The sequence below is a fragment of the Diadema antillarum genome, unplaced genomic scaffold (genome assembly GCF_040938485.1).
Source record: "Diadema antillarum isolate AM-2024a unplaced genomic scaffold, OU_Dant_1.0 seq00001343_RagTag, whole genome shotgun sequence".
NCBI lineage: Eukaryota > Metazoa > Echinodermata > Echinoidea > Diadematoida > Diadematidae > Diadema > Diadema antillarum.
In genome coordinates, this window is record NW_027272109.1 from 855,057 (window position 1) to 882,747 (window position 27,691).

A 27,691-nucleotide genomic window follows, 5' to 3' on the forward strand; every position below is an offset into this window, starting at 1 on the left:
GTTGCGCGAGACTTGAACAAACAAAGTCAAGAAGCCTCGCGACGAGGCCTTCTCGCGTTACAGAATTATAGCGCGAAACGTCAAGGGGGGGCGGATTCCCCCCCCCCTCCGGCCCTTTAGGGTTAAAGCTCATAAATTTCAACACAATACGAAAGGAACAAACTGAGGACTTCAATTCAGTGCATCAATTAACATGATTTATTGACAGACATGAAGTTGACTTACAAAAGGTTTACTGTACCTATGACATGAATGAAGGCCATTCCTATTTTGCCATGCACTCACAACCAGCACGTAACAGGTCAATACATGCACCCTGATAGCACAGGAGGCTGTGATGGTGGAATGTCTTTACCTTGCAATAGCAGTACACTGTACCAGATGATGTAGTCAACACTTAAGAGTGACAATTGGTCACTGGTCCTACGGTCCCAGACCAGTAAAATTCACTGTCGGGCAAGTAACTTTTCAGGAATTGACAACTTTACTAGTCCACCATGACCACTGAAAAAAAAACAACAACAACAACAACAGCAAAAACTAATATTGTTAGGGCCAGTCAAAAAAAAAAAAAAAAAACGAAAACGAAAAAGAAAAGAAAAGAACAGGACCAATAAATTGCAGGTTTGGACCAATAAAAAAATTACAAAACTGGGTACCTACCAGTCCGACAGGGACAGGTTGGATGAGTGGGGAAAATGGGTTAGTGTGCAGCCCTGATGTAGTACATGTATCAGGAGTTACAAAATGGGCTTTAGAATCTCTGCAATCTGATTGGTCAATTGTCATGCATTGATTTTTACTGATCCACACTGATCCACACTGAGCCATGCGTCCGGTAAAATATGAACGCATGTCTCAAGTCTTGTATAGTGTAGTAGGTGTACCGGACGCATGATGGGGAAAATGGTCGTATTTCATTAATTTACAGGCCCATTTTATAACACAAATGATGCACAGGCCTATTTCGTGGATCAGTGAGAATTGGATGCTCTCGTTTAACTTTGGAACAGTCTAAAACTCACTCGTTGCGTTTGTGGGTTTAAACAGTTCCAAAGTTAAACTCGTGCATCCAATTCTCACCGATTCACTCTGTCCTGTGCATCATTTGTATAATATGTGTGGCAAATTTGGTGTTTATGTGCTTTGCTGTAAATACTTTAGCAAACCCTATGCAGGCATACATACATATGTGCACACACACACACACATATATAACATGCTGCACTAAGTGGAATACAATGCAGTATATGCAAGACACAGTTTGCATCCCATTGACCTGTAGAATCTTCGAACATGATCGCACAGGCGAAGTAAAGCTTTACCCAAAGAAATTTCACTTTACCTCACTACAACAGGTTTCATTAACTGCTTTCCTTTATTTGGAAGTCACGAAGTTTATCTTGCTATAGCAGTTATTTTGAAACAGCCAATCTTGCTATAAGAGTAGCACTACACAGATTTGTGTGGAAGGGAAGTCGAGACTGAAAGTTTCCTCGTAGTAACTGATATCCTGTTATAGCAGTGTTCGTGATATTGAGTTCTCCCTGTACAAAAATTAGGCATTTAATTAAACCAAGACACAATTTGTAGATGTAGTCATTGTTATGCCCAATAGCATTAGAGGGAATTGAGAGACTCTTTGACAGTCATGTGCCCCTTTAAGAGATGAACACCGGCAACAAATGAGACATGTATGCCGTCGAGCAAGACTAACCAGTGAGAGTAAGAGTATACAAAGAGCTCAAAATCAAGCAAGTCCAAGCCACAATCATTTCTGTGAGTCAAATAAGATTTAAGTGTATTGGTGACTTCATGAGTAAGAGTTACCTTTCATCTATGGTCATAGCCTTTGTGAAATAATCGTCACTCCAGAGCCCCGTTTCATAAAAGATGTCAGGATAGCAACTCTTGCTAGAATAGTAAATCCCCATTGGAACAGCCAATCAGGAAGCTTGATTCTTGTCGTTACCATGACAATTGCCATTCCAGCAAGAGTTGCTATCACAGCAACTTTTTTATGAAACGGGGCCCAGAAGAGCAATGGATGGGTGTATTTGTGTGCTCTCACTACATTTCTCATAAATAACTCCCGAGTTCATCACAAAAGGGTGGTCATGTTTTAACCTGTTTCTTTTTCTTTCCTTTTGCCTCGCCATTGGGCCTACTTTGTTTCGAAACCGGTGCCTTCATTGCCTTCTTACTCTTGAGTTGCTTCTTCTGAGCACCTACAGTCTTTCTCCTCTTCGCTTTCTTCGGCTTTTCCTCTTCCTCTTCCTCGTCAGACCACATCTTGAAGTCCTCAACAACATCTTCTCTCTCATCCGCATCACCTAAGCTTTGCTCCATCTCGTAACTTTTCCCTCCCTTGCCTACTGTCTTCCTCGACGTCGGATGCGAACCACCATCTTCCTCCTCCTCCTCATCATCATCATCCTCATCCTCATCCTCATCATCATCCTCGTCTGTGCTATCTCTGCTACCCTCGCTCAGGGCCGCCAGCTCATCCTCGTCCAAAGATTCCAATCCGTCGTCGTCGTTGTCATCATCATCGTCGTCCTTGCCTCCTTTTCTCGATCTCTTCTCCTTCATCCTCGTCTGCTTTCGCTCCACCCGCTTGAAGAGGTCCTCCTCGTCGTCCGACCCGACGTCCTTCTTGAAGAGGTCCTTGAGCTCCATCTTGCTCTCGAGCTTCCGCTTCTTGCTCTGGCTGATGGTGGGGATCTTGTCATCGATAAGCTGAGGGAGGAGATTCGAAGACAGGCAAGAGTGAAATGTGTAATCACTTAATGTCTACCACACTCAATATTTATTGCAACTGACTGCAACTGAATGACCCATTGCCATAACGGATAAGAACCATCACAGGCTATCAGGCAGAAGTTTGCTAGTCTTGTGGATATGACGCCTGTCCAACAGTCAGGATCTTGTGGGTTCGAATCCCACGCAAGTATGTATGTCAATGATTTTTATCATGACTATAACTCAAAAACACTGAATAATCACTGCTTATTTACACTTGTAAAGGGCAACCTGTCAATCAATTGGAATGAAAATAACTTGACACAAGAATTTTTAACTTAACGGTTCTGTTTACCTTTCGGAGCAGTGATTTAAAAAATGTTCAAGATATCACATTTGATGCATATTTGTAGGTCAGTTGCATCACAAAACATCCTACTATATAAAATTTTTGCAATAAAGCCAAAACTATAAAGAGATATCACTATTTTTCTCAATAAACCGTAACTGTAGACTATTTAGTCTGAAAACATTTTCATCATAACTATTGTTCACATTTTGTATATTTAACAATAATCAACATCGATTATACTGATTCAAATTTTTACATTGGTTGTTTGTATCCCTAACTCACATTTTAGAACTATTTTGAAGCACTAGTGCTGGTTTTTTGTTTCATCTGCAAATGGTAAATTATGCCTTTAACACTCAATGTTTGTTGACCCTTTCTCTTGAATGGTGTATAATAGGCTATGGGGGTTTTTCTGTGCCAATGGGCACGCAAAGCACACAAAGAGCTAATGTTACAACATCAACTAAACATTGCAAGAAATTTGCATATACACACACACACACATACACTTTACAATACACCCATATTGCATATGGCATACATTTTGCATGCATTATACTTCATGAATCAAGGGTGTATGGTTTAATTGCAGATCATGAACCACTGAAACAGAATGAGGGGAAAAAATAGAACCATCCCTTTTAAAGGGGATGGCTAGTATCTGATTAGTGGGAATCGGTGGGAATGCTGGAGGATGATTGTTCCAATCCTTGTGGGATTCATTTAACCCTATTTTAATTGGGCTATTTGAGACCAAGTTTTTACTGGGGGGGGGGGGGTCAATTTGACCCCATCCTCAGATCTCGGCCGCCGATCACGGGATCGCCGCAAAATTTTGTCTGAAGATAGAGCTGGATGTCAACTATAAGATTACATGGTCATACAATAGAAAAATCTTGGCTTTCTATTTTTAGTAAATTAATTATGCAAATTTATGCATGAAATCATATTTTCACCTATAACTCCATTAAAAAGACTGAACGGTTGCTAAATTTTTGTGTCAGAGTTCCTCAAGACACATCAGACAATTTTCTTTTCAAAAAATAGCACAATCAAAATTAGTTTTTTTGTTTTTATTGTTTTGTTAATTTCTTATGTATTTCACTGTTTTTTCGATCTTTTGTTTTCTTTTTTTTTTTTGCCAAAATTTGTTGCAGGCACTTTTTCAAGCTTATCTATATTAGAATTGATTAATTTCAATGGTTAAAAGTTGAAATAATCTAATTTATATCGATTTCACAAAAAAACACAATTTGCATTGGATTTGCACACGATATCATGAATTTGAGCTGTTTTTGTGTTGACATGCATATGCAAAACATTACGTAACTTTAAAACGGTGCGTCCAAACGTCGCAAATTTGGTCTCAAAATATGCAGGAGACTTCAATGAAAAAAGTCATGAAACAACGCGGCAAAATCTTTGTACGTTGCGGAATCGTAGAGCGAAATGTCGAGGGGGGGGGCGGTCAATTTGACCCCCCCCCCCCAGTCAGAATAGGGTTAAGAGTATACAAATAATGACTGCTATGAGGGGCACAGTTAAAATTATGGTCCCAAGGTGATGTGAAAACCGTAACCATGGCCGAAGCGAAGCTGAGGGCATAGTTATGGTTTTCACATCACCGAGGGCCTACATAATTTTAACTGTACCCCGAATATCAAGCAGTCATTATTTGTTTTATATACCGAAAATATAGATTCTAGTCTCTTTTACAGCACTCGTAATCAATGCTGATCGACAGCGCGGCGGTTGTATCATTGGTGCGTACATGAGTGATCATCTATGTGTACAGTGTACGGGGTTCGACTGTCTCCAAACCAGTCCACTAGTCTCTTTTACAGCACGCTGATCGAATGCGCGGCGGTCGTATCATTGGTGCGTACATATGAGCGATCTATGTGTACAGGGTCGCAACTGTCTCCAAACCTATTTACTAACTGTGCCCGGGCCCCGGTCACAGTAACTCAAAAATAGGGCACAGCTATTTTCACGACTCCCCTTTTAACCAATCAGATGAGAGGATTCTAGAAATGAGGTATATAATACATTATATATCTATTGTTGTGTGAAAATTGTTTGCTTCAGAATGGTCTCATATTCAAGTAATGTGAAGTTTAATGTTTCCAGGTTAGCATGCCTGTACAATGACTGGGCGATTGTTAACGGGCCGTTAACCATCACCCCGTCACTGTACAGGCATGCTAACCTGGAAACATTAAACTTCACATTACTTGAATATGAGACCATTCTGAAGCAAACAATTTTCACACAACATTAGATATATAATGTATTCTTAAATGAATCCCACAAGGATTGAAATAATCATCCCCTAGCATTCCCAGTGATTCCCACTGATCTGTTACTAGCCATCCCCTTTAAGAAGCAAAGATAGCGGTTTCAAATAATAGAGACAATATTCCTTGCATTTATATCAATTGGGAAACAGCAATTTAGTGTGCTATCAATTTTCCAAAAATTGTCTAAATTTACCAAATCAAAACCACTTCATGAAATATGTAATGTATACAGTACCTGTCATATCTATAATTACATTCTGGGTGACTATGGTTTTCACAATGCTTTTTTTTTTCTTTGGTGTGTAACCATGACAGGATGAGAAATTATTAAACTAAACTCTAGTGTCGAATGTTTTTCATTCCCCTTTTCAAAAGTGAACTGCAGGGCATGAGAGGTGTGCCACCGAAGCGCCAGGGGAGTATTCTCACCCTTTCTTTGCCAGCTTCCTCATGCTTGAGCTCTCGCTCCCTCAGCTTCTTGTAAGTCTGGTAGAACTTCAGGATTGGTGTGCCCTGCTCCTTGTTCTTCATCTCCCACGCTCTCTGTCAGATCACCAAAAAAATGAACAGCCAAAAAAAGAAGAGACAAACACAAAGTTAAGAAAAACACTAATGCAATCACTCCACAGTTTCCTGCTGTTCCATTTCTGCATAGTTACAAAACTTACTGTATAAGCTGTTATTTTTGCGAGGTTTAATTTTCGCAGATTTCGCGAATCACAGTTCAGTTGGATCGCAAATTTGACAACACACGAAAATGTCTCCAAACGCTTTGTTAATAGAGCACTAATGTAAAGGTCGGCGTCGATTAGCGAAAACAACATCTCGCAAAAATGTCTCTTACCTCGTCATCCGCGAAAATATCTGTACACGAAAATAACAGGGTAAACAGTATAATGTACGGTCAAACCTGTCTGTAGCGGCCATCCAAGGATGACAATGAAAAGTGGCAGTTATAGGCAGGTGGTCACTATAAACAAGGTCTTCAACATGCCATTTCTCTTGGAGGGAATTGTTTTTATTGGCCGCTATAGACAGGTGGCCACTATGACAAGTTTGACTTTATGTATTTGCTGTCTTGGGAGTAGAGTTAGTGCTCTGTAGGCCCACTGACCCAGGTAATAACAGGGGCCATGGAACATCTTGCAGGGTGTATGTGTGTGTGTGTGGGGGGGGGGGGGGAGGGTTAAGGGCCAATGGTAACCACCCTAAAAAAAGAAAAGAGAAAAAGAAGAATAATCTACAAGTGCATTGGGTGCTTTTTTTTTCTTTTAAAATTACAGGCATGAACAAATAGTTATTTTTGGGGGGTTTTTTTACCATCACCAAAACGAATATCCAATCTCAATCAGTACATGTTGTCAGTATATTCTGTTGAAAAAAAGAATTAATCAAAGCCCAGTTTCATTGGAATTGAATCAAAATAATGCTTCTAACATATATCAATGATACATGAGAAGAAGTCTCTACACTAACTGATCTACACTGCAGCTAAGGAAGCTCTACTGAAAGTACTCGAACAACCAGGACGCACGCAGGTTATTCATTGATGTCTTCTTCTTGCTCTAGCAGACACAGACAAAAACAACTAGAATTATCACTGAAGGTGATTAATACCCCCGTCCCTAGTGTTGCTTTATAGTATGTGATGTCATGAGGGCAATGACGTTAATACCAAGTTTGTGCACTTGTCGAATTGGAAACAGAATAATTTTTGTTTACTGTACACTTACAGAGTTGACACTGAGTATAAAACTTACAGCAAATGGAAACATGCTACACTTAAAGACCATCATACACACCAAATTTGACCTTCATAGCTTGAATGGTTTATTTTGATACAAAAATGAGTGGTTACCATGGCAACACATTTTCCTTAAACTAACACATTGGTGTCTTGCAAAACTACACTTCTAGATCATGAAATATACTAAATTTGACTTTAATTGCTTGAATGATGGAAAAGTTATTCGATCTGCAAGGTTTTGGTAAAATTGTGGTTACCATGGCAACGGTTTGTGTGACAAACACAAAAATTATGTGTTCCACATCTATACCTCAGGGCCATAATGCCTACCAAATTTGGTTTCAATTGCTTGAAAACTGTGGAAGAAGTTCACTCCACAGGATTTAAAAAAAAAAAATGTGGTTACCATGGCAATGCATTGTCCGATACAAATACAAAGGACATTTTGCAAAACTACACTTAAAGAGCATCATACACACCAAATTTCACCTTCATAGATTAAATGGTTCAATTTGATACAAAAATGAGTGGTTACCATAGCAACACATTTTTCTTATATTAACACATTGGTGTCTTGCATAACTACACCTCCCGATCATCATACATACTAAATTTGACCTTAATTGCTTGAATGATGTGGAAGTTATTCAATCCACAAGGTTTTGGTAAAATTATGGTTACCATGGCAAGGCTTTGTCTGACAAACACAAAAATTATGTGTTCCACATCTATGCCTCAAGGCCATAATGCCTACCAAATTTGATTTCAATTGCTTCAAAACTGTGGAAGTTGTTCACTCCACAAGATTTCGAAGAAACATGTGGTTACCATGGCAACAATGCTTTGTCAAGTACAAACACAAAGAGTGTCTTGCATAACTACACCTATAGATCATCATAGATACCAATTTTGAAATTGACTGCTTAAATACTATGGAAGTTATTCAATCCACAAGGTTTTGGTGAAATTATGGTTACCATGGCAAGGCATTGTCCGACAAACACAAAAAACATGTCTTGCACATCTATACCTCAATATCATCATTTACCCTAAGTTTCATTTAAATTGCTTCAAAACTGTAGGAGGAGTTCGCGACGCAAGATTTTGCAACAGACCGACCGACCGACCGACCGACCGCCCGCCCAACCGACCAACATCACGTTGATTCCTATATACCCCCTTCACACTAAGACCCCGTTTACAGTGCGAGGCTCGGCCGAGCCCACCTTCATTTCAGTGTAAACGCGCAAAAGGCCAAATGCGAGGCCAAAATTGGCCTCATATTTGGCCACGCTCTGGAGGTGGTCCCGGCCGCGGCCGAGCCCGGCCTTTTCTCAGTGTAAACGCAAACTGGGCCAAATGGGCGGCCAATTTTAGTCTGGCTTCCAAACCCTCTGCCTGTACTATTTCGTTATTCAGGATATTAACCCCCTCAACGTCGAAAACTAGTATAGTTTAAGGTGGTTTTGTCCTGCAAAGGATTTTTTCCTTCGGAAAAGGCCTTTGCCCGAACGGCCACTTCGTCGCCACGGAATTCATTTGGCAAAGGTCTCAAAACCAGACAATACCAAATTGCGTTTGTTTACAAGCAGAGCGCCACTACGACAAAATATTGTAAGGTTTGAATCAAAAGCGCGGCCGAGCTTGGCAGTGTAAACGGACAAAATTGCGGGGCCCGGCCTAGCAATTGAGGCTGGGCTCGGCCGCGGCTTGGCCCAGCCCCGCACTGTAAACAGGGTCTATGTGTGGCGGGGGTATAAAGAAAGGGGGGGGGAGGGGCAATGGGGAGTCACATGACACCTACCACGGCCTTGTCATCTGCCAGGCCAAAGGTGACCTTCTCTCGCCTCCTGGTGACCTCTTGGCAGTTCTCCAGGACCTTGTCCAGGAGTTGCTTCATCTGGCGGGTGAAGTTGGCCACCTTGCACTTCTTGAGGAAAGACCTCAGCTGCAAGAGAGGCAGAAACAGACTTGTTTATGGGGTATCAGTCATCAGATATTACCGTAAACGTGGAAATTGTTGCAGTGTGGAAATTTTAGCTCATTTCGCGTGACCAGAAACTAGCACAAAAATAAGAGCCCACAAATATTTTTGTTTGTTATATGTGCCACTATGTAACGTCTTGATTCCACAGAAAGAAAAAACACATGAAATTCATCTTACTTGGCATAGCGTGAAAAACTCTTCATGCAAAAATAACCACTTTTACATTATGATTCTTCAAGTAAATTAATCTTTGTTTGCTGCCCTCTGTGGTACATTCGAAAACTACAACTAGCGCAAGCCTGCTAATATAGAATTGCTCATCAGTGAATATGTTCACTGAAGCGTACAATCACTGGTAAAGGTCAACTTCAGTCTAGCAGATTCTTCGAGCTCTTTTTGTGTTGCATATTAAGTGCTACCCTAACCAAATTTGGTACAGGGATTATGAGCAAAGCGCAATTACATTACTTTGCAATGCTCAGCATCTGGCTGAGCAATCACTACACCAGGGCCCCGTTGCATAAAAAGATGCAATCAAACGTAAGTGAGAAAATCACACACAAGTCAGTATCAGCCAATTAGAGTTGTGTATTCACAGACTTATGCTTGATTTTCTGATTTATGCTTGACTGCAACTTTTATGCAACAGGGCCCAGGTTTTGGGCGGTTGGAAACTGACAAAAAATTATTCATTGTTCCCTGCAAGCTTTGCACAGATGTGAAGTCCCATGTCCTACTAAGAGCAGAGACTCCAACTCTCCCGTTTTCGACGGGAGATCTCCCGCCGAAAACCCATTTTTGCAAAATCTCCCATTCTCCCGCTGGAGATTTGATTTCTCCCGCCCTGGCTCTGTGTCTCCCGGTGGAAAGGATTTCTTACTTATTGCTATTGTATGTTGAAAAAATAAGCCTTAGAGAGCACCAGAGAACATCTAGAACCCTAGGAACTTCGCGCTTCGCACACATCAACTTGGAGTCTCCCGTTTGCTAGGGGTTTCGGGCGGGAGAATCTCCAGATCAGAAGGTGTTTGGGGTTGGAGTCTCTGTAAGAGCAGACAAACAAACAAATAGTGTGCATACAAATCACCTAGTGTCAGCTTTGAAGTATCAAACATATGGAAATTATGAACTATGCATTAAGGATTCTATGTGGGATGGAACTTTATGTAAACTTTTCACTCCCTTGGACACGTAATATAGCTTTACAGTTCTAAAGCTAACATGATGAACCACAGGCTATATGTTGTAGTATTCATTGTATGATCAGATTCCTACGAAATGTGTAATGCTGAAGAATAAACTACAGTACCATTAGTGTAATTTTACACACAGATTTTGCTTCTTAAACTTTAAAAAGGTCATTTGACTTGATTCAAGTTGTGAATTTTTGGTAATCACTTACAAGGTCCTCCTCTATTAAGCTGAATATATGGTGATATCTGTAGAGTATGTCCAAAAAATAAAAATAAAAAGATTACAACCCGATTTCCGCATTGATAACTTTAAAAATGAAAAGGTATGAAACTACAAGTATAAATTCTTACCTTCATTACCTTGCAGAAAATCCCATTCAATTTGGTTACGTGGTCACAGAAAATGTGGATCATTGTAAAGCATGTCATGGGTCCGTTCTTCCAAGTTTAGCACTAGGATGCTCTTGCCATTTTGTAAAGTGTGAGCACAATGCACAAAACTTACAGGAAAGGGATTCCTGACATGCTCTACAAAGATCAGAATTTCTCTGTGACCACTGAAGCAAATCGGACAGGGTTTTCTGTAAGATGTATGTAATAAGTTATAGTTTCACACCTTTGAAATTGCATTTCTATTGATTCATCATTTTTAAAGTTATCATCGAAGAAAATCAGATTGCAGTCCGCGGGGGGGGGGGGGGGGGGGGGGGGGCATACGGTGTAGTCTTGGTACATGCCTATTTCTGTTTGCAGTCTTGCTATCATCATCATTGTTATTGTCTATTTTTTTCCCCTCACTCTGTGGACATTTCATTTCCCTTTCATAAAACTTTTAATTGTCAATAAATTGGTTTCAAGTCCTCATTAGTAAGGTCCAAATGATGGTGTTCTTAAATCAGTATATTTATTTCTCACAACCACATATAAAAAAACAAACAGAAACCTGGGGGTCTGGCACTCACCTGAGTATCGCAAGTTCACCTTCCACGCATTCTTGCAAAAAAAAAAAAAAACACCCCAAAAACAAACAAACAAAAAAGAACCTGGGGGTCTCACGCTCATCTGACTATCGCAAGTTCACCTTTGACATATTCTATTCTAAGAAGGACATAGCAAACTTGAGGGGCTTTAGGTGCTTCTGAGGGAGCAGGGTATTTTCAAGAAGAATATGAACATGTGAAAATTACCCCCACTTTGGTTCTCTCCCCCCCCCCCCCCCCATCCCCCACTCCCCCTGAGCACTAATGGGGGCACAATTGGATTTGACATTACAAACAAACTTGAAAATGCACTAACAAACAGTTGTACTTATACCATTATAGCTCCATCATTTCTAGTTTTATAGAAGATTCCTTTGGAGATTCTCTCATTTGGGGTTTATGGACCCCCTGAAGGCCAACAAGTGGGGCATTGTGCTCATGTATACAAATACTAATTATATAGACTCCATCTCTGTTCAATCTGTGATGTCTGCTTTATTACTTTCAGAAGGGTGAAATACCAATGGCAAGTGCATCTTTTTTTTGCAAAGAATAACCAAATACACATTTTTTAAAAAAAAATCCTCCGCTAACAGACACCTTCTATTGTACACCATCAGTAATATAGAACCTAGTCTAGGATAGCACATACAGTCTGTACACTTCCATAATTGCTGGACCAGAGTACTGGAACATTTTAGACTGTTCTATGAGGAATTCTATCAGCTAATTCATTTGGAGTTTTGTGTATTATACACTTACAGTGAAATGTTTTTAAGCGGCTGCCTTATTTTATAGTTTTGTTTTGGTTTTGTTTTTCTCATTTGTCATTTGATTCATTGCATTGACATGTTCACTGGTATGAAATCTGAAATGTCTTCAGGCTGACATTTCCCACATTCATAATGTCTTAGTATATATTTAAGACTATTCATTCATTTGCTTTTCCCTCTGTAAACACATAATGCAATAAATCATATTTAGCATTATCTTGTCACCTTAGTCATCAGACACCTCAATTTAATGGCACTTCTCTGTTACTATTGGTAATGAATACTGGATAAAGTGCACAATAAACACATTTTGAAACAATGCAGCACAAAAGAACGGAATTGAGAGAAATGCAGCACAAAAGAAATGTAATTGAGAGAAATGCACAAAGGAAACTGATTGCCCTTGCTCGTGACGGGACACAGACTGCTCCAACAGACACAAAATGCGTGCACACAGTGCTGCAAATTCATAGTGAATCATTTTGCAGTAAACAAAAATGGCTGGAGGTACTGCTCTCATGGTTTTGAGGGCGCTGACGACTTTATCATGGTGTGCGGGCCACTGGGAACAGTCACCATCTCCATCACCTCTCCCGTGCTCCATCTCTGGACTTGGCCCCTCACTGCAAGCAGACTGCTCTCACCTCAACCTCTCCACTGTCCCTCAGAACCTTCCAGACAACCTCAACAAGCTCGACTTATCATACAACAGCATTGTGACCATCACAAAGGATTCACTGGCTATGTATTGGAAAATCAAGATCCTGCTCTTCCAGTGGAATGTGCTGAATCGGATCGAAGGAAAATCGTTTGAGTCACTCCGGGCCTTGCGAGTGCTTGATCTGAGTTCCAACAACATCAGCCGTCTTCCAGATGTCCTCTTTCAGAAGAATCTCCATCTCGCAATCCTTGATCTATCCCACAACAGACTGACTGAGATCCCAAACAACGCTCTTGGGTCCATTCGAGCCTTGCAGAATATCTTTCTCGACCACAACCTGATCGCGAACATCAGTTTCACACAGTTCTCTTCCTGTCAACAACTTTCGCAGATTGATCTCAGCTACAACAAGATCACCCATCTTCACCAAGAGAGTTTTGCTGCTATTGGGCGCTGCTCCATCGACAGCCTCAACCTGGCCTTTAACAACCTCTCTGAACTTCCTCACGAAATCTTCTCCCACTTGTGCCACCTGCAAGACCTCAATCTGAACAATACAGACCTCCTCACGTTCGACATGCGAGCTTTCATGGGGAATTACACTATCACTCAAATGTGGATCAACAATGCAAGTATCCACAAGATACTCCCCCTCACACACAAAGGCCAACAGCTAGACTTTCCTAATGTCACTGGAATTAGTCTCAGGCTAAACAAACTGTCTCAAATACAGAGTGACGCATTTTGGGGGTTTAGCAACCTGAATTATTTGGACCTCATGAGCAATGGAATAGTGTCAATCACAAATGCCTCGTTTTGTGGATTGAATTCACTCACTTACTTGGATCTGGCAAAGAACCAACTGTCACACTTGCCTCTTCATGCATTTGCCTGTACCAAGAACTTAAAAACTCTTCTTCTGTCCAAAAATGGCATTGCAGTTCTAGACCCTCTTGTATTCAATGGCATTCCCTCTCTAGAAGTCTTGAATCTTGTCTCAAACAACATAGACAAGATCACAGGAACATGGGATCTGGGTTCCTTGCACACGCTGAAAATGGAACACAACCGGTTACTATCTTTGAATGGGAAGACATTTGCAGGAATGCACCACTTGCATAACATCGTCTTGACAGGAAACCTGATCCATACCATATCTGAAGACGCATTCGTCAGGTTCACATCTCTAGAATATATTGATCTGTCCTTTCAAGGGTACCTCGTACTAAATGGTGCCTTTGCAAGATTAAGAAACCTCAATCGCCTGGACCTGAACATGACAGCAATTAACCTGGATCAGTTTACATATGCAAGATCTCTGAAAATATTAAACATGCCAAAAGCGAAGTTGAAAATCAGGGACCTGGTCAGTGAGGATCAAGGTTTATCTGTCTTTGATGGATTGGAATCACTCGTAAACCTCACACTGTGGGGAAATAACTTGGCAAATTGGCACAAGTTCCCTTGGGTGTTCCAACCATTAAACAAACTTCTAGAACTTGACCTACGCCAATGCCAAATTACCACTTTGAAACCAGGGATGTTCTCTAATTTATCATCCCTTTCAGTTCTAAAACTTAAGTCAAACCAGATCAAGAAAATCTGCCCACATGCTTTCAATGGACTGGGAATGTTACAGATATTGCTTCTGCAGGTGAATTTGATAACTCTGTTTGACAAAAATCTACTCGTTGACACGCCGAATCTCACAAAGTTGTACCTTCACACAAATCATCTTACTACAATTTCTCCAAACACATACTTTCCAGAGACTCTTGTGCGCCTCGCTATCTCCCACAATCCTTTCACTTGCGACTGCAGCTTGGCCTGGTTCGAAAACTGGCTCCACACTATCAACGTTAACGCCTCCCCCGGGAATCAGACCCTGTGTTCCCAGACTTCCTTCAAACAATTTGTGAACCTACCGCTCGAGGCATTCCATCCAGGCGACTTCTGCGGAATCAACGCACCACTCACGTCTGGACTCATCCTGGGCGGTGTCGTGGTTATCCTGCTGGGACTTTTGATTTACAGGAAACGCTGGTGGCTGAACTACAAGATCTTCATGCTGAAACTTTTGGTCTTGGGTTATAAGCAGCAAGAGGGAGACCTAGGGGCAGATGACTACGAGTATCAGCTTAACATCATGTGCCAGGACGATGATGATGACTGGCTTCATGGTGTCCTCAGGCCTGCACTGGAAGAGAGGATGCCCCATCTCCAACAGGTTGCCTATGGCGACGAAGCTCTCAGGGTTTCAATGTACTACATCAATGCTGTCCACCACATCATCGAGAACAGCTACAAGACTGTCCTGTTGCTTAGCAACCACTGTGCTGATGATGCCTGGTTCAACACCAAGGTCAGAGTGGCTCTGGAGCATGTGAATGAAACAGGACTTGACAAAGTCATCCTGATATTTTTGGAGGACATACCAGATGAGCGACTGCCATACCTGGTAAGACTCTTTCTGAGCAGAGACAGGCCTAACCTGCTCTGGACTGAGGACCACGATGGCCAGAACTTGTTCTGGGCCTATTTTAAGAAGTGCATCCGGTCAAATCCACAGATCAATCATGCTCTTCCAATCTAATTGGAACCATAGAATCAAAATCTTTTGGTCTCTTGCCACTTCACAGTTGCTACACGTATATTGATTTGAACAGTACAACAAAGAGATCCTTTGTAGCAATCACATGTAAGCATTGATAACACAAGAGACCCGGGGGTCACGCGCTCACCTGAGTATCGCAATTTCACCTTCCACGCATTCTTGCACACTCTTACCTGAGAACATTGGAAACTTAGGTCTGCATATGGATCCCCCCCCCCCCCAACTCCAGGGTGGGGGACAGGCAGCCCTGGATCTGCAATGAACAAACTTGGAACTAAAGTCATCAATGTACAAACTCATGGTATTAACTATGCTTTATCATTTCTGGTTCTAGAGTAGAAGATTTTAAATATTCTTTAATGTGGGAGGGGGGGGGCCTAGGGGCTCCCAAGAGGGACATGGTGCCCATTTGAAGGAATTGAGATTCTATCCCCCTAGGGATGCTACCTGCTAAGTTTGGTCAAAATTCATCATGAGGTTTTCAAGAAGACGATGAATATGTACAATTCAGGCCCAATTACAACTGTAGGACTTCTCTCCATCCCCTCTCCTGGGTCCCAAGGGGGGGGGGGGGGGGGGGGGGGTACCCCTGATTCCGCCAATCCCATGAACAAACTTGAAACTACAGTCATCAATGTACTAACTCATAGTATTATCTAAGCCCTATCACTTCTAGTTCTAGAAGATTTTTAAAGATTCCTTAATTTTAGGGGGTTTGGGCCCCCCTGGGAGCCCCCCAGGTGGGCCATGGTGCCCATTTGAACAAATTGAGATCCTATCCCCCTAGGGATGCTACCTGCCAAGTTTGGTGAAAATCGGTCATGGGGTTCTCAAGAAGAAGATGAAAATGTAAAAAGTTTACGCACGACGCACGATGGACAAAGGGCGATCGCAATAGCTCACTTGAGCCTTCGGCTCAGGTGAGCTAAAAAGAGAAATTGCCAATGAAACAACAAGATATGCTGACTAGAGAAGAATATTAATATGTGTTTTCTATACATTTACATGTTCCTGTACTGTATTTTGTATGATATAATGCTTCAATACATTTGTAATTTTTATATTTACAGAAATTTTGCTAGCATCATTTTTACTCAACATGACTAAGATTTGATTTTGTACATTTTCTCATATTGTATATATCTTGACTGTTTACAGCTGTTTGACATGTATTTCCTGTTGACTTCTTAGTTTTTCAAATATATACTCATGTGTTTAATGTATGAATTTCATGGAATAACATCAATCATGTACATTTCACTTCTTGAAAATTAGTACATTGACTTCACTACTTGAACAACAACTATGTTCAGGCATCATGGCAGACAAAGATCAAGTGTCCTCATAGGGACATGGCTGTGGCAGGTAGCAAGGCAAGTCCACTCCTTTCTTCCACACCACGATGTAATGGCCCGGCTCAAAACCCACAAAGTATGCTGGAATGAAGTTCAACTTTCCAACACAGTTAAAAAGAGCAAGCTCTAAGCTTTAAAATGATATATGACTTGATAAAATTTGGCCCATCATATTAAATCCATTCAAAACGTGATTGAAATTAAGAGAGAGTTTAGGAGGTAAGTTTTTATAGAAAAGGGAGAGCTGCAAATTCAAAGATTAGGGTCACTCAAACACATTGTGCAAAAGTATCAATGACAAACATGTTCACTTTCACAGTGAAAGTAGTGCCTGTCCAAAAATATGGCCCAGTAAAACTGCTAATAACTTTACTTTGGTTTTATTTCAAGCCGCCAAATTTGGACAGTTAAAGATTACAGTTCCAAGTAAGACAAACTCTAGAAATTAGAGTCAGTCAACCCAAATGGTGCATTTCAGGCCATTACAGGGAATCCTAATCTGTGACTTTTTTGGGGTTTTGAGCTGGCGGTCACATATACTCTTGTAACTATGGTCTATGAAAGACAGGCAGTATTTGGATAGCGTTGAAGAGAAATTACATCATTCTTTATACCATTTCCTCTTGGCAACATGGCATTGTTCAACTGAAATACATCATATTCAGTGTTCAGACACAAAAATGACTCAAATTAAGTTTAAAAACAAATGCATGCCTAGATTAAATGCGATGACTTTTTATTTAAGGAGTGTGTGTGTGTGCCATAGTCCTGTAAGAAGCAAGTTGCTATAAAAATGATTCAGATAATCTGTAAATATCTTATACGGCTCTGGATCTTTATTTCTTTCTTTTTAAGATGGACCAAAAGGTCAATGGCACTGTGGCCACCTGGATAAGCAAATGTTTTTACCTGAGTGCATAGTACTCAACTAGATTTAGCTTCTGTAGGTCAGTGAAACTAGTACACTATATCTCTGTCTAGGAGGCTAAATGTTAGCAGAAAGTTGTCAGTGTGAAAGAAATAACACAATCTAATGATGTGCTAAGACAAGAAAAAGCTATTTTACCATTCTAGCTCATTTCATGTCATCTTTGGCACAGAACAAAAACTGTACATGAACTCGCACTTTAGTCCATGTCTTCACTTGTATCAAACAAATAAACTCATAAAGTTTAAAAACTTTGATGCCCAATATGCTTTGACTTTTCTTTGGCCGTAAACCTCAAAGACATCAGTGCTTGGCCATTTGTTTCTGATGTTATATTTTGTTGCTAACAGGATATTACTCTGCATAATACATGCACTTTCTATTCGCTTTCACCTGGGCCATTAATGCACTGTCCTGAAGGTTCGGAAACTGGAATAATCCATCCCTGCAAATCATCCGACCGGTACCACAAGTAACATAATCAACTAATAAGAATGGGTATGAAATACTTGGCTAGTATAGCAGTATGTCATGTGCTGCAATGTCATAAGGGTGGAGTGTGGCTACTACAAAGTACATGTACCTACAATAATTATTGTACCCATATCACTGGAAGATGAAAACTTAAGTGTGCAGTTTGCTGTATGATTTCAGAGCAAAAAGTAATTAGTCAAGATGGTTTTAAGTATTCAAGTGTAGTTTGAATAGTAAAATAATATGACATATCCCACAAATTTGTTTTAATATGTAAGGATGACTTTGTAGAGCATGCTGTGCCACACATCTACTATAATAATACTCGAAGTTGTTGTTGTTGTCGCGGCCTTATGTATTTCCTGTTTTATTCCGGCGTTGCTGGTTTTTCTATCTCCTCCCGAGCCGTCGGCTCCGGGCAGCTGCGACCGGTGCCGTCGGCCACAGGAGAGTATCCTGCATCGAATGGCGCAGGTTCCGTCCCCGCTCCGCCTCCGTGTCGACGTCGAGGACGAAAAAGAAAAATTAATTAGATACACATTGTAGATGCATAATGCATTTTTGTGCGTGACGAAAGAGCCAAGCGTTTTAATATTCATCGAACCTGCGCTGGACCCCAGCTTTCTCGACCGTTCATCAATAATAGCTTGCAGAGACAGTGGGGATACTAAAGATGATGGATGCAGCGAAATCTCTGACACCTTCCGGCGGACGCGCACGCACACACACAATGTACCTCACAGAACTCTACACACTCTACACTGTGTGTATTAGTTCTGTGATGTACCTTTGCCTCCGCCTGTTGTACGTGTATGAAATGTATTGACGATGGTTACTCGAAGTACGATATCTAGATCTGCGTGCGAGTGATATGGACTACAAGGGCATTTACGTACAGTTCGCCATTGGCGTCCCCAAATGAAAACAACGAACGTTGTTATTTAATTGTATTTTGCACAACTGCAGAATACTATGCAGCTCAGGTACGTCATGTAGTTTGCTCGCCATTTGCTCTCAAGTCCGATGTCATTGTGCGCAGACTGTTTAGGACGGCTAAATATATTTGCCGATCGTACCCTTCCATATCAGATCACACGCGCAGCTGTGTCCATTCGTTTACTGCAGTCGCAGAGCTGCTGTAATCATACATATTCATAAGATGAGCGGACGTAGGGGAAAACCTCGCTTTGCCGACCGCCTATTTTTAAAATTACAAGTGGAAATAGAATGTGTGGTTCTATGGTCTATCAAACCAAGTTTTGGTGACAAAAGAAAAACCAAACAAACAAAAAAGAGGGAGCAAATGAAGACGAATATATCATTCTTCTTTCTTCCATAACATGGGAAAAAATATTAAAGAAAAAAAAATGAGGTCGTGAGACCCTACTCCCACGGGTGCCTATTAAACCTGATGACTATGATCTCCCCCTCCCCAAATAATAACAATGATGATAATAATAATAATAATAACAATAATAATAATAGCAATAATAGGAGCAATAATTGTAGGCCTAATATTAATTATGATAATGTACAGTCTGAAGCAGATGATGGTTTTATAATATATCAAGCCAAGTTTTGGTGATTAAAAACAAAAAGGAGGGAGCAAATGAAGACGAAAATATTTTATTTTTCTCTCATAACGTGGGGAAAAGAAATATGAAAAAAAAAACCGAGGCCTTGAGACCAGCCGTGGATTCCCGCGGGTGCCTGCATGGATGCAAGAGCAGGGGGTAATCAAAGTCATAGTGTTGATATCTTCCCGTTTCGACGGGAACAATCTGTGGGCAGAACTATCGGGGAATCTCATTTGCGTTTTTGGTAATTTTCCCTGAATGTTTTTGTTTGTTTGTTGTTGTTTTTTTGCCCTGCGGAGGTGGAAATGTGTGTGTGCGTGAGGGGGGGGGGGGGTGAGGGGCAACAAGACAACTGTTGGACTTCAACGGGTGCAAATAACCCCTCGAAACTCAAGTTCTATAATAATTAAAATCAAGTAGTTGCGGGATTGATCCCTACCAATGGACCGGATCGCCGGGCACATACTACAAAAATGTATCATTAAATTTCTGGGAAGGGTGGTCATTTAGAAGACAGCACAATTAACGCAAGAATGAGAAGACTTTTCTTTTTATTTCTTTAATAAAAATTTGCAAAATCGTATTATGCGAAAAAAAATAAAACCCCTCAGACCCGTGGATTTCCACGGGTGCTGCTAGTTTAATAATAATCCTAGGAAAGCAGTCTGTTGATTCATCATGGGTGCATACTTGAACAAACTTAAAGTGACATTATTCTATAGATCACCCCAGGGATGCTACCTCCCAAGTTTGATCAAAATTTGACCATGCATTTTCAAGTTGCATGAAAATGAAACTGTAAAAATGTGACTTAATTTGGTCAATCTCATATTCTCCACAAGGCCCAGATTTGGGGGGGACCACAGTTCGGTGTACCATGAACAAATAGGTTTCCGAGAAGAAGTTGAATATGTATAAAGTTTACGCATGATGCACTATGCAATATGCATGACACATGACAGACATTGGATGGTGGACAATGGACGACGCACAATGAATGATTGCAAAAGCTCCCCTGAGCCTTTGGCTCAGGTGACTGAAAAAAAGCTAACCATGTCTTTCCTTTGCCTTCTGGTCAGTGGGATCACCAACTCAATTACAACAATCTCACTTCAGCTGATGCCTGCTCTCATTGGTATAGGTCAACTCCTGTTGAGCAAGATTCTTTGTGCTCTTTTTGTGTTGCGTGTAAAGTGGTACCCTAACCCAATTTGTTAGAGGGGACTATGATGATAATGTGATCGACAAACACATTACAATGCTCAGCATCCAGCTGAGCAAACACTGCACCAGGGCCCTCTTGCATAAACCGATGCAATAAAACATAAGTCAGAAAATCAAACACAAGTCAGTATCAGCCAATCACAGTTGAGTATTCACAGACTTATGTTTGATTTTCGGATTCATGTTTGACTGCAACTTTTATGCAATAGGGCTCAGGTTTTGGGTGGTTGGAAATTATTAATTGTAACCTGCAAAGCTGTGCACAGATGCAAAGTCTCATGTCCTGCTAAGAGCAGACAAACAAACAAATAGTGTGCATACAAATCACCTAGTGTCAGCCTTTAAGTATCAAACATATGGAAATTATGAACTATGCATTTAGGATTCTATGTTGCATGGAACTTTACATTAACTTTTCACCCCCTTGGACAAGTGATATCTAAATCACTTTCTGAAGCTCACATAATTATTTACAGACTGTATAAATGTAGTATTGTATCATCAAAACTCATTACCTTATACGAATAATTTATGAGTTGTGAGTGCATAGGGCACGAATACCGCACGAGGCGCGAGATAAGCCACTGGTCTATTCAACAAGGCGCGTAGCGCCGCGTTGAATAGACCAGTGGCGAATCTCGCGCCGAGTGCGGTATTACGTGCCCCAATGCACGACAAAATCATAAATTATTCGTTTTATACAACACCTTGTCCACAATCACAGTACTGAATTAGTGACCGCCAACTCAGGAAGGCCCAAAAATTTTAACAATTAGGCCGAGAATTGTAAACCACCCTGTGTACTGCTTTCAAACACTCATGATTCGACCACAACAGTCACAGTAATCACAAACTCCGCAGGGTCTATACCCATTCTACGCTAACGTTAGATCGAGTTAGGCCTGACTGTTAGGCCGATCTGAGATGTCGGTAGGTCTAGTAGTAGGTCTAGACTTTGTCTATTTCCGAAAATGATAGTTGTATAAAAACACAGAAAAATAATCAAATTACGGTTTCTCAACTTGAAATGAAGTCTTGATTTTGGGATCACTGTGGTCCACGTAGCAGATCAGAGTCAAAAGTAAAAACACAGCAGTAGGTATAAAGGCCGCAATACATGCAACTAGCTAGGTAAAGCAGCTGCGCGTACACGTACACGTACACGTTAACGTTGCAGTACTCCGCGGCGCCTGGTCTGTGAGACTTACCGGCAGCGCAGCGCAGCCGGCCAGCACATACAATGTAGATTGCTGGCGCTTTGCTGCTGTGAGCCACAGAACTCTGTGAGCGGCCATGCATTAGTAGCCCCCCGCGAAGCCGTGCTATAGTACCTTCGAGCCGTGCTATAGGCCCATGCCAGGGGCCTATTGTATGGCTGTCACTCTCAATGAGTTTGATAGGTATTTTCTATTGAATGTCATGTGACATGTTCTTGGCCAATCACAATTCGACATCATTCTGAGGTGTTGTATAATACAGACTGTGTAGTGCTGAAGAATAAACCGCTATTATTGTAATGTCACACATAGATCTTGCTTCTCAATAAAAACAAGGAAAAGTAGAAATTACGCGGTGCGTAATATATGGGCAATTCCACGGTAACTCGCGTTACAAATAATGGGTACATTTTTGGGATAATGTGCCGATATCTTTGTAATTGGTAGGATCTACAAGTTACTTTTTTCATCATGGGTTAAGTAGACATACACCAACTAAATGAATCCAAAAAGAAAAATAAAGGACAAACATGTTGGGATTCTTGAATCATTTAATTTCGGTAACTCGCGTTACACAAAAAGGACATGGTCAATTCTATGAAGACCTCTTTTTGGAAAGTCTCCTCATACTAGACAATCTTGATAAAAGTTTTCCTACCTTGAATTGATAGTGGGTTAGGACTCATAAATTAACAATATCAAAGTTGAGTAACAATGACCTGGAAAAATGTAGGGAGCCTTTATGTCGGTAACTCGCGTTACAGTAACTCGCGTTACATTATGTCCACTAACACAGGGTGACACAAATTGATTACATACAATTGTTCTGATGGCACTGAATCTTGTGTTGAATAATCTGAGAGATGCTTATTTGTGTAGATAGTAAAACGAATAAATGTTAAACAAATATTTTACTAATAAACCCAATAGAAGAGTGTGTTTAAGACTAATAAGAGCTTCACTCCTCATAGAGACCTTGAATATGTTTGAAGATATACTAGATGATATAGGTGTATTATTACATTGTAAGTTTCAGAGTGTAAAGATGAAAAATGTTGAAAGTCTTTTTAAAACAAAACATAAAAGTATCAAACCCTATATACAAGTTTACAAAACAGCTTACAATCTTTCAAAAATTCAAATCCTATCTTTGTGAGGAGTGAAAACTAGTGCATTTCTTTGCAACTGATTGACAAAAAGACCAGTTCGTAATTCCACTTTGTGCATGAACAAAAAAAGATCATTTGTACGAACAGGCATTTTGGTTTGTAAATTCACTGACATAAGCATCTGTGATGCGATGATTATTCATGCGATCCTTATCTAAATGATGCTTGCCAGCACATCCACCTGACAGCAAGAATGGTATTTTGCAATATAAATTGAAATAAGCTGTTACTGCATTCAATACAAAACAATGAAATGGATGCCTGCTAAATTATAAACTGATGGGAGTATTCTGATCCCCTGATCTAAATGCAAGTTCATTCTTTTTTTTAACAGAAGTTCCATAAATTGTTATGTCATGCAAGCTTATGCATTATGCTGCTTTGAAAACAAGTGAAGTGCCGAACCAACTGAGAAAAAAGAAAGGTCATTTGTACCAATGTGTACATGAGCTACAGTGTATACGAACTGGCTTATTACCCTACATCAACGTAAATAAGCACTGAATTGATCAGTGTTTTAGTAGTAGCCATGATAAAAAAGTCATGGGCGTACATACTCAAGCAGTATTCAAACTTACGACCTCCTGATCACCGGACAGGTGTCATCTCCACTAGACCACCGTGCTTTCGCCCGACAGCAAGTGCTGGTTCTAATCCTTATAACATGCAGTGGGTACTGCGTAATTATTCAAATTCATGAAATTCTTCCGTTGAGATGTTTTCATTGCAACTGATTGACAAATTGCCCTACATCAACGTTAATAAGCTCACTGAATTGATCAGTGTTTTATTAGTAGCCATGATAAAAAATCATGGGCATACATACTTGAGCAGGATTCGAACCCACAACCTCCTGATCTCCGGACAGGTGTCATCTTCAGTAGACCACTGAACAAGGATTAGAACCAACACTTGCTGTGCTTTATAGCATTCTGTAATAAAAAATCTGTAATACTGATGCAGGAAATTCAAAAGATAAATCTAATGGTCTCATTCACGGCTGGATACATGTACACATGCAGTGAAAGCCAGGCTAGACTCTTCAATGTGGCATGTGATCAGTGGCCTTGATGCTAATCACAGTTTATTAGGCTGCCCTCCTTTGTTTCAGTCCAGCATAGTGTGTTTAGCACTGCATTTGATTGTTTTCACCACAATCTAGCTCAATTAAGTGCTAAAATTTGCTTATGTTGGGGGAAACTTGTGTTTATAGTTGGTAACTCGCGTTACATGCCGGTAACTCGCGTTACATGGTAACTCGCGTTACACTTTTCATTGACATTTTTTAATGTGATAACAGTGTTTATTCAAGTCAACATCCTGTGTACAGTATCAAGGTGTGATGAATTTAGAAAATTATGATTCCCAACAAATTACCTTCACTGCTTCCTTCAGAATGAAAAATATTTCTTGTTTCGGTAACTCGCGTTACATGGCTCAAGGGCTGAACTTTCATGTGGTGATTAGAATTTTTTGAAGGTGGCATAAAAATTTCCTCATGGGAGACTGAAGTAGAACCAATTTGCTTCTTTAAAATAAATTAATTGAAGTGCTAGCAGAATTTTTCTATCAAAAAAAAATTATATCAAGTTAAGCATGCATTTTAGCAATTTGGATGACTGAAAAATTGTCTTCAACATTTGTTGCTGTTTCTCGGGAAATATTTGACCGATTGATATAATTCTTTGAGTTTCTTTAACTTCAATATATGGGTAATACATAATGAGTAATTCTTTTGCAGTATGATAAAGTTGAAATTTTAGTGTCATGTCCACATTCCCATGGAATTGCCCATATGTCCCCGCCGGAAGTAGCATTTAGTAGCAAAATGTACAATCTAGATAAAAAGATCAAGGTCAAAGGTCAAAGAAGTCAAAGGTCAAAATTCTGTGTAGAAGTTTTGAAGCCCTCACCTAGTGCCATCACATAAAGCAAACGGAATCGAAATCGGGTTAGAAATGGCGAAGGAGTAGCATTTTGTAGCCAATGTACAATATAGGTCAAAAATCAAGGTTAAAGGTCAAAGAAGTCAAAGGTCAAAATTCTGTGTAGAAGTTTTGAAGCCCTCACCTAGTGCCATCACATAAAGCAAATGGAATTGAAATCGGGTTAGAAATGGCGAAGGAGTAGCATTTGGTAGCAAAATGTACAATAAAGGTCAAAAATCAAGGTCAGAGGTCAGAGAAGTCAAAGGTCAAAATTCTGTGTAAAAGTTTTGAAGCCCTCACCTAGTGCCATCACATAAAGCAAACGGAATCGAAATCGGGTTACAAATGGCGAAGGAGTAGTATTTTGAAGCAAAATGTACAATATACAATGTAGGTCAAAAATCAAGGTCAAAGGTCAAAGAAGTCAAAGGTCAAAATTCTGTGTAGAAGTTTTGAAGCCCTCACCTAGTGCCATCACATAAAGCAAACGGAATCGAAATCGGGTTAGAAATGGCGAAGGAGTAGCATTTTGTAGCCAATGTACAATATAGGTCAAAAATCAAGGTCAAAGGTCAAAGAAGTCAAAGGTCAAAATTCTGTGTAGAAGTTTTGAAGCCCTCACCTAGTGCCATCACATAAAGCAAACGGAATCAAAATCGGGTTAGAAATGGCGAAGGAGTAGCATTTTGAAGCAAAATGCACAATATAGGTCAAAGGTCAAGGTCAAAGGTCACAACTGAAATTCTGTGTAGAAGTTTCAAAGCTCCCGTGTAGTGCTATCATATAAAGCAAACAGAATCAAAATTGGCTCATAAATGACAGAGAAGTAGCAAATTGAACATTTTGATCACACACGGACGCACAGACAGACAGACAGACGGACGGACGGACACACACACGTACGGAGCCCGTTCATAGTCCCCTGCTCGAACTCGTTCTGCAGGGACAAAAAGTCATTCCACTTGATTCAAGTTCTGAATTTTTGACATGGCAATCACATAAAAGGTCCTCCTCTATTAAACTAACTAGAAAAGCACTCATACCCCTTTCATAAACTCAATTATGTGGATGATATCCGCATAATTTGGTCGTAAAATCGGAGCGGGGCAAGAATTATCCGCTTTTTTTTCAGCACTTCTATTATCTGCATAATAGCAGCATCGGGACCAGATTTGGAGTTTGTGAACGCAAATCCAAAGTTATGCGGATAATTGTACACGGAAGTGCCGAATCCCGCGCCCTGGAAACGTAACCTCACAGGAGGGACGTGTGCAGTCACCATGACAATTATCTGCCTTTTTCAGGATGGGCGCTCATAAAAAAAAGTGTGGATAATTTTCAGAGTTTGTGAATGCATTTTTTATTGAAATGTCCGCATAATTCTTAGGCGGATAATTGGAGGATGAGTCTATGAAAAGGGTATAAGAGAGCACAGACCTCCACCAAGCCAGCAAATCATTTCCACTCATACACACTGTATGCAATTCCCCAACATAGAAGCCTTTTTGTTTACGCCATCAGCTTCCAGCTGTGCGGCGCATTGCCGAGCAGAGCATGTGCTTTAGTGCACGTATATAAACATCTAGTACACACAGTTTGACCTCGAAGGTCATTGACCTTATGCCAAAAGATAAAAATCCTTTAAAAATCCACAAAAACTCCTGGATCACTACCAAAATTTAAACATTCTGTTCCTGTGTCCATATAGACTTTTCCTGAAATTTCATTCAAATCTGTTCACAAGTTTTTGAGTTATTCTGCAACAGACAAACCAACGTCGATGATCACTACCCTCTTTCATTGGCTGAGGTAAAAATGTAATGATATCTATGTAGTCATATGTCAATTTCCGTTTGCACAGTCTTGGTATCATTGTTATTGTTATTAATTGTCCATTTACCGTACTGTGTAGACAATTTCTTTTCTTTCCGTGGAACTTTTAATTATCAATAAATTAATTGGTTTCATCTCCTCAATCAGTATTTTATTGCTCACCGCAACCACACCGGAAGATAACACACAAGAGACCTGGGGGTCTAGCGCTCATGTGAGTATAGTATCACAAGTTCACCTTCTAGGTATTCTTGCAAAAAACAAAAACCACACAAGAGACCTGGGGATCTGGTGCTCATCCAAGTATCGCACGTTCACCTTCTGTGCATTCTTGCAGATTATGCTATGAAGGACATAGCAAACTTTGATTCCTTGGAGGCCTCTGAGGGATCAGGGTATTTTTTAGAAGAATATGAACATGTGAAAATTGCCCCCACTTTGGTTCAGTAAATCATATTTAGCGTTCACCTGTCACCTTAGTCACCAGACATCTCAATTTAGTGGCATGTCTCTATTGTTACTATTGGTAATGAATACTGGATAAAGTGCAACATACACATTCATTTTGAAACAATGCAGCACAAAAGAACGAAACTGAGAGACATACACAAAGGAAACTGATTGCCCCTGCTTGTGA

At 40.4% G+C, this 27,691-nt stretch overlaps 1 protein-coding gene across 1 annotated transcript in view; it reads right to left on the minus strand.

Moving 5' to 3' along the window:
- Positions 1-2,115: 2,115 nt before the first annotated feature.
- LOC139708507 (nucleolar complex protein 2 homolog) overlaps positions 2,116-27,691 on the minus strand; it is a 56,446-nt gene continuing 30,870 nt past the window's right edge. The window contains exons 15-17 of the mRNA XM_071620454.1: positions 8,946-9,089; positions 5,824-5,937; positions 2,116-2,739 (exon numbers count right to left, since the gene is read on the minus strand). Of these exons, the coding sequence (XP_071476555.1) occupies positions 2,116-2,739; positions 5,824-5,937; positions 8,946-9,089 (882 nt within the window). The remainder of the gene's footprint in view (positions 2,740-5,823; positions 5,938-8,945; positions 9,090-27,691) is intronic.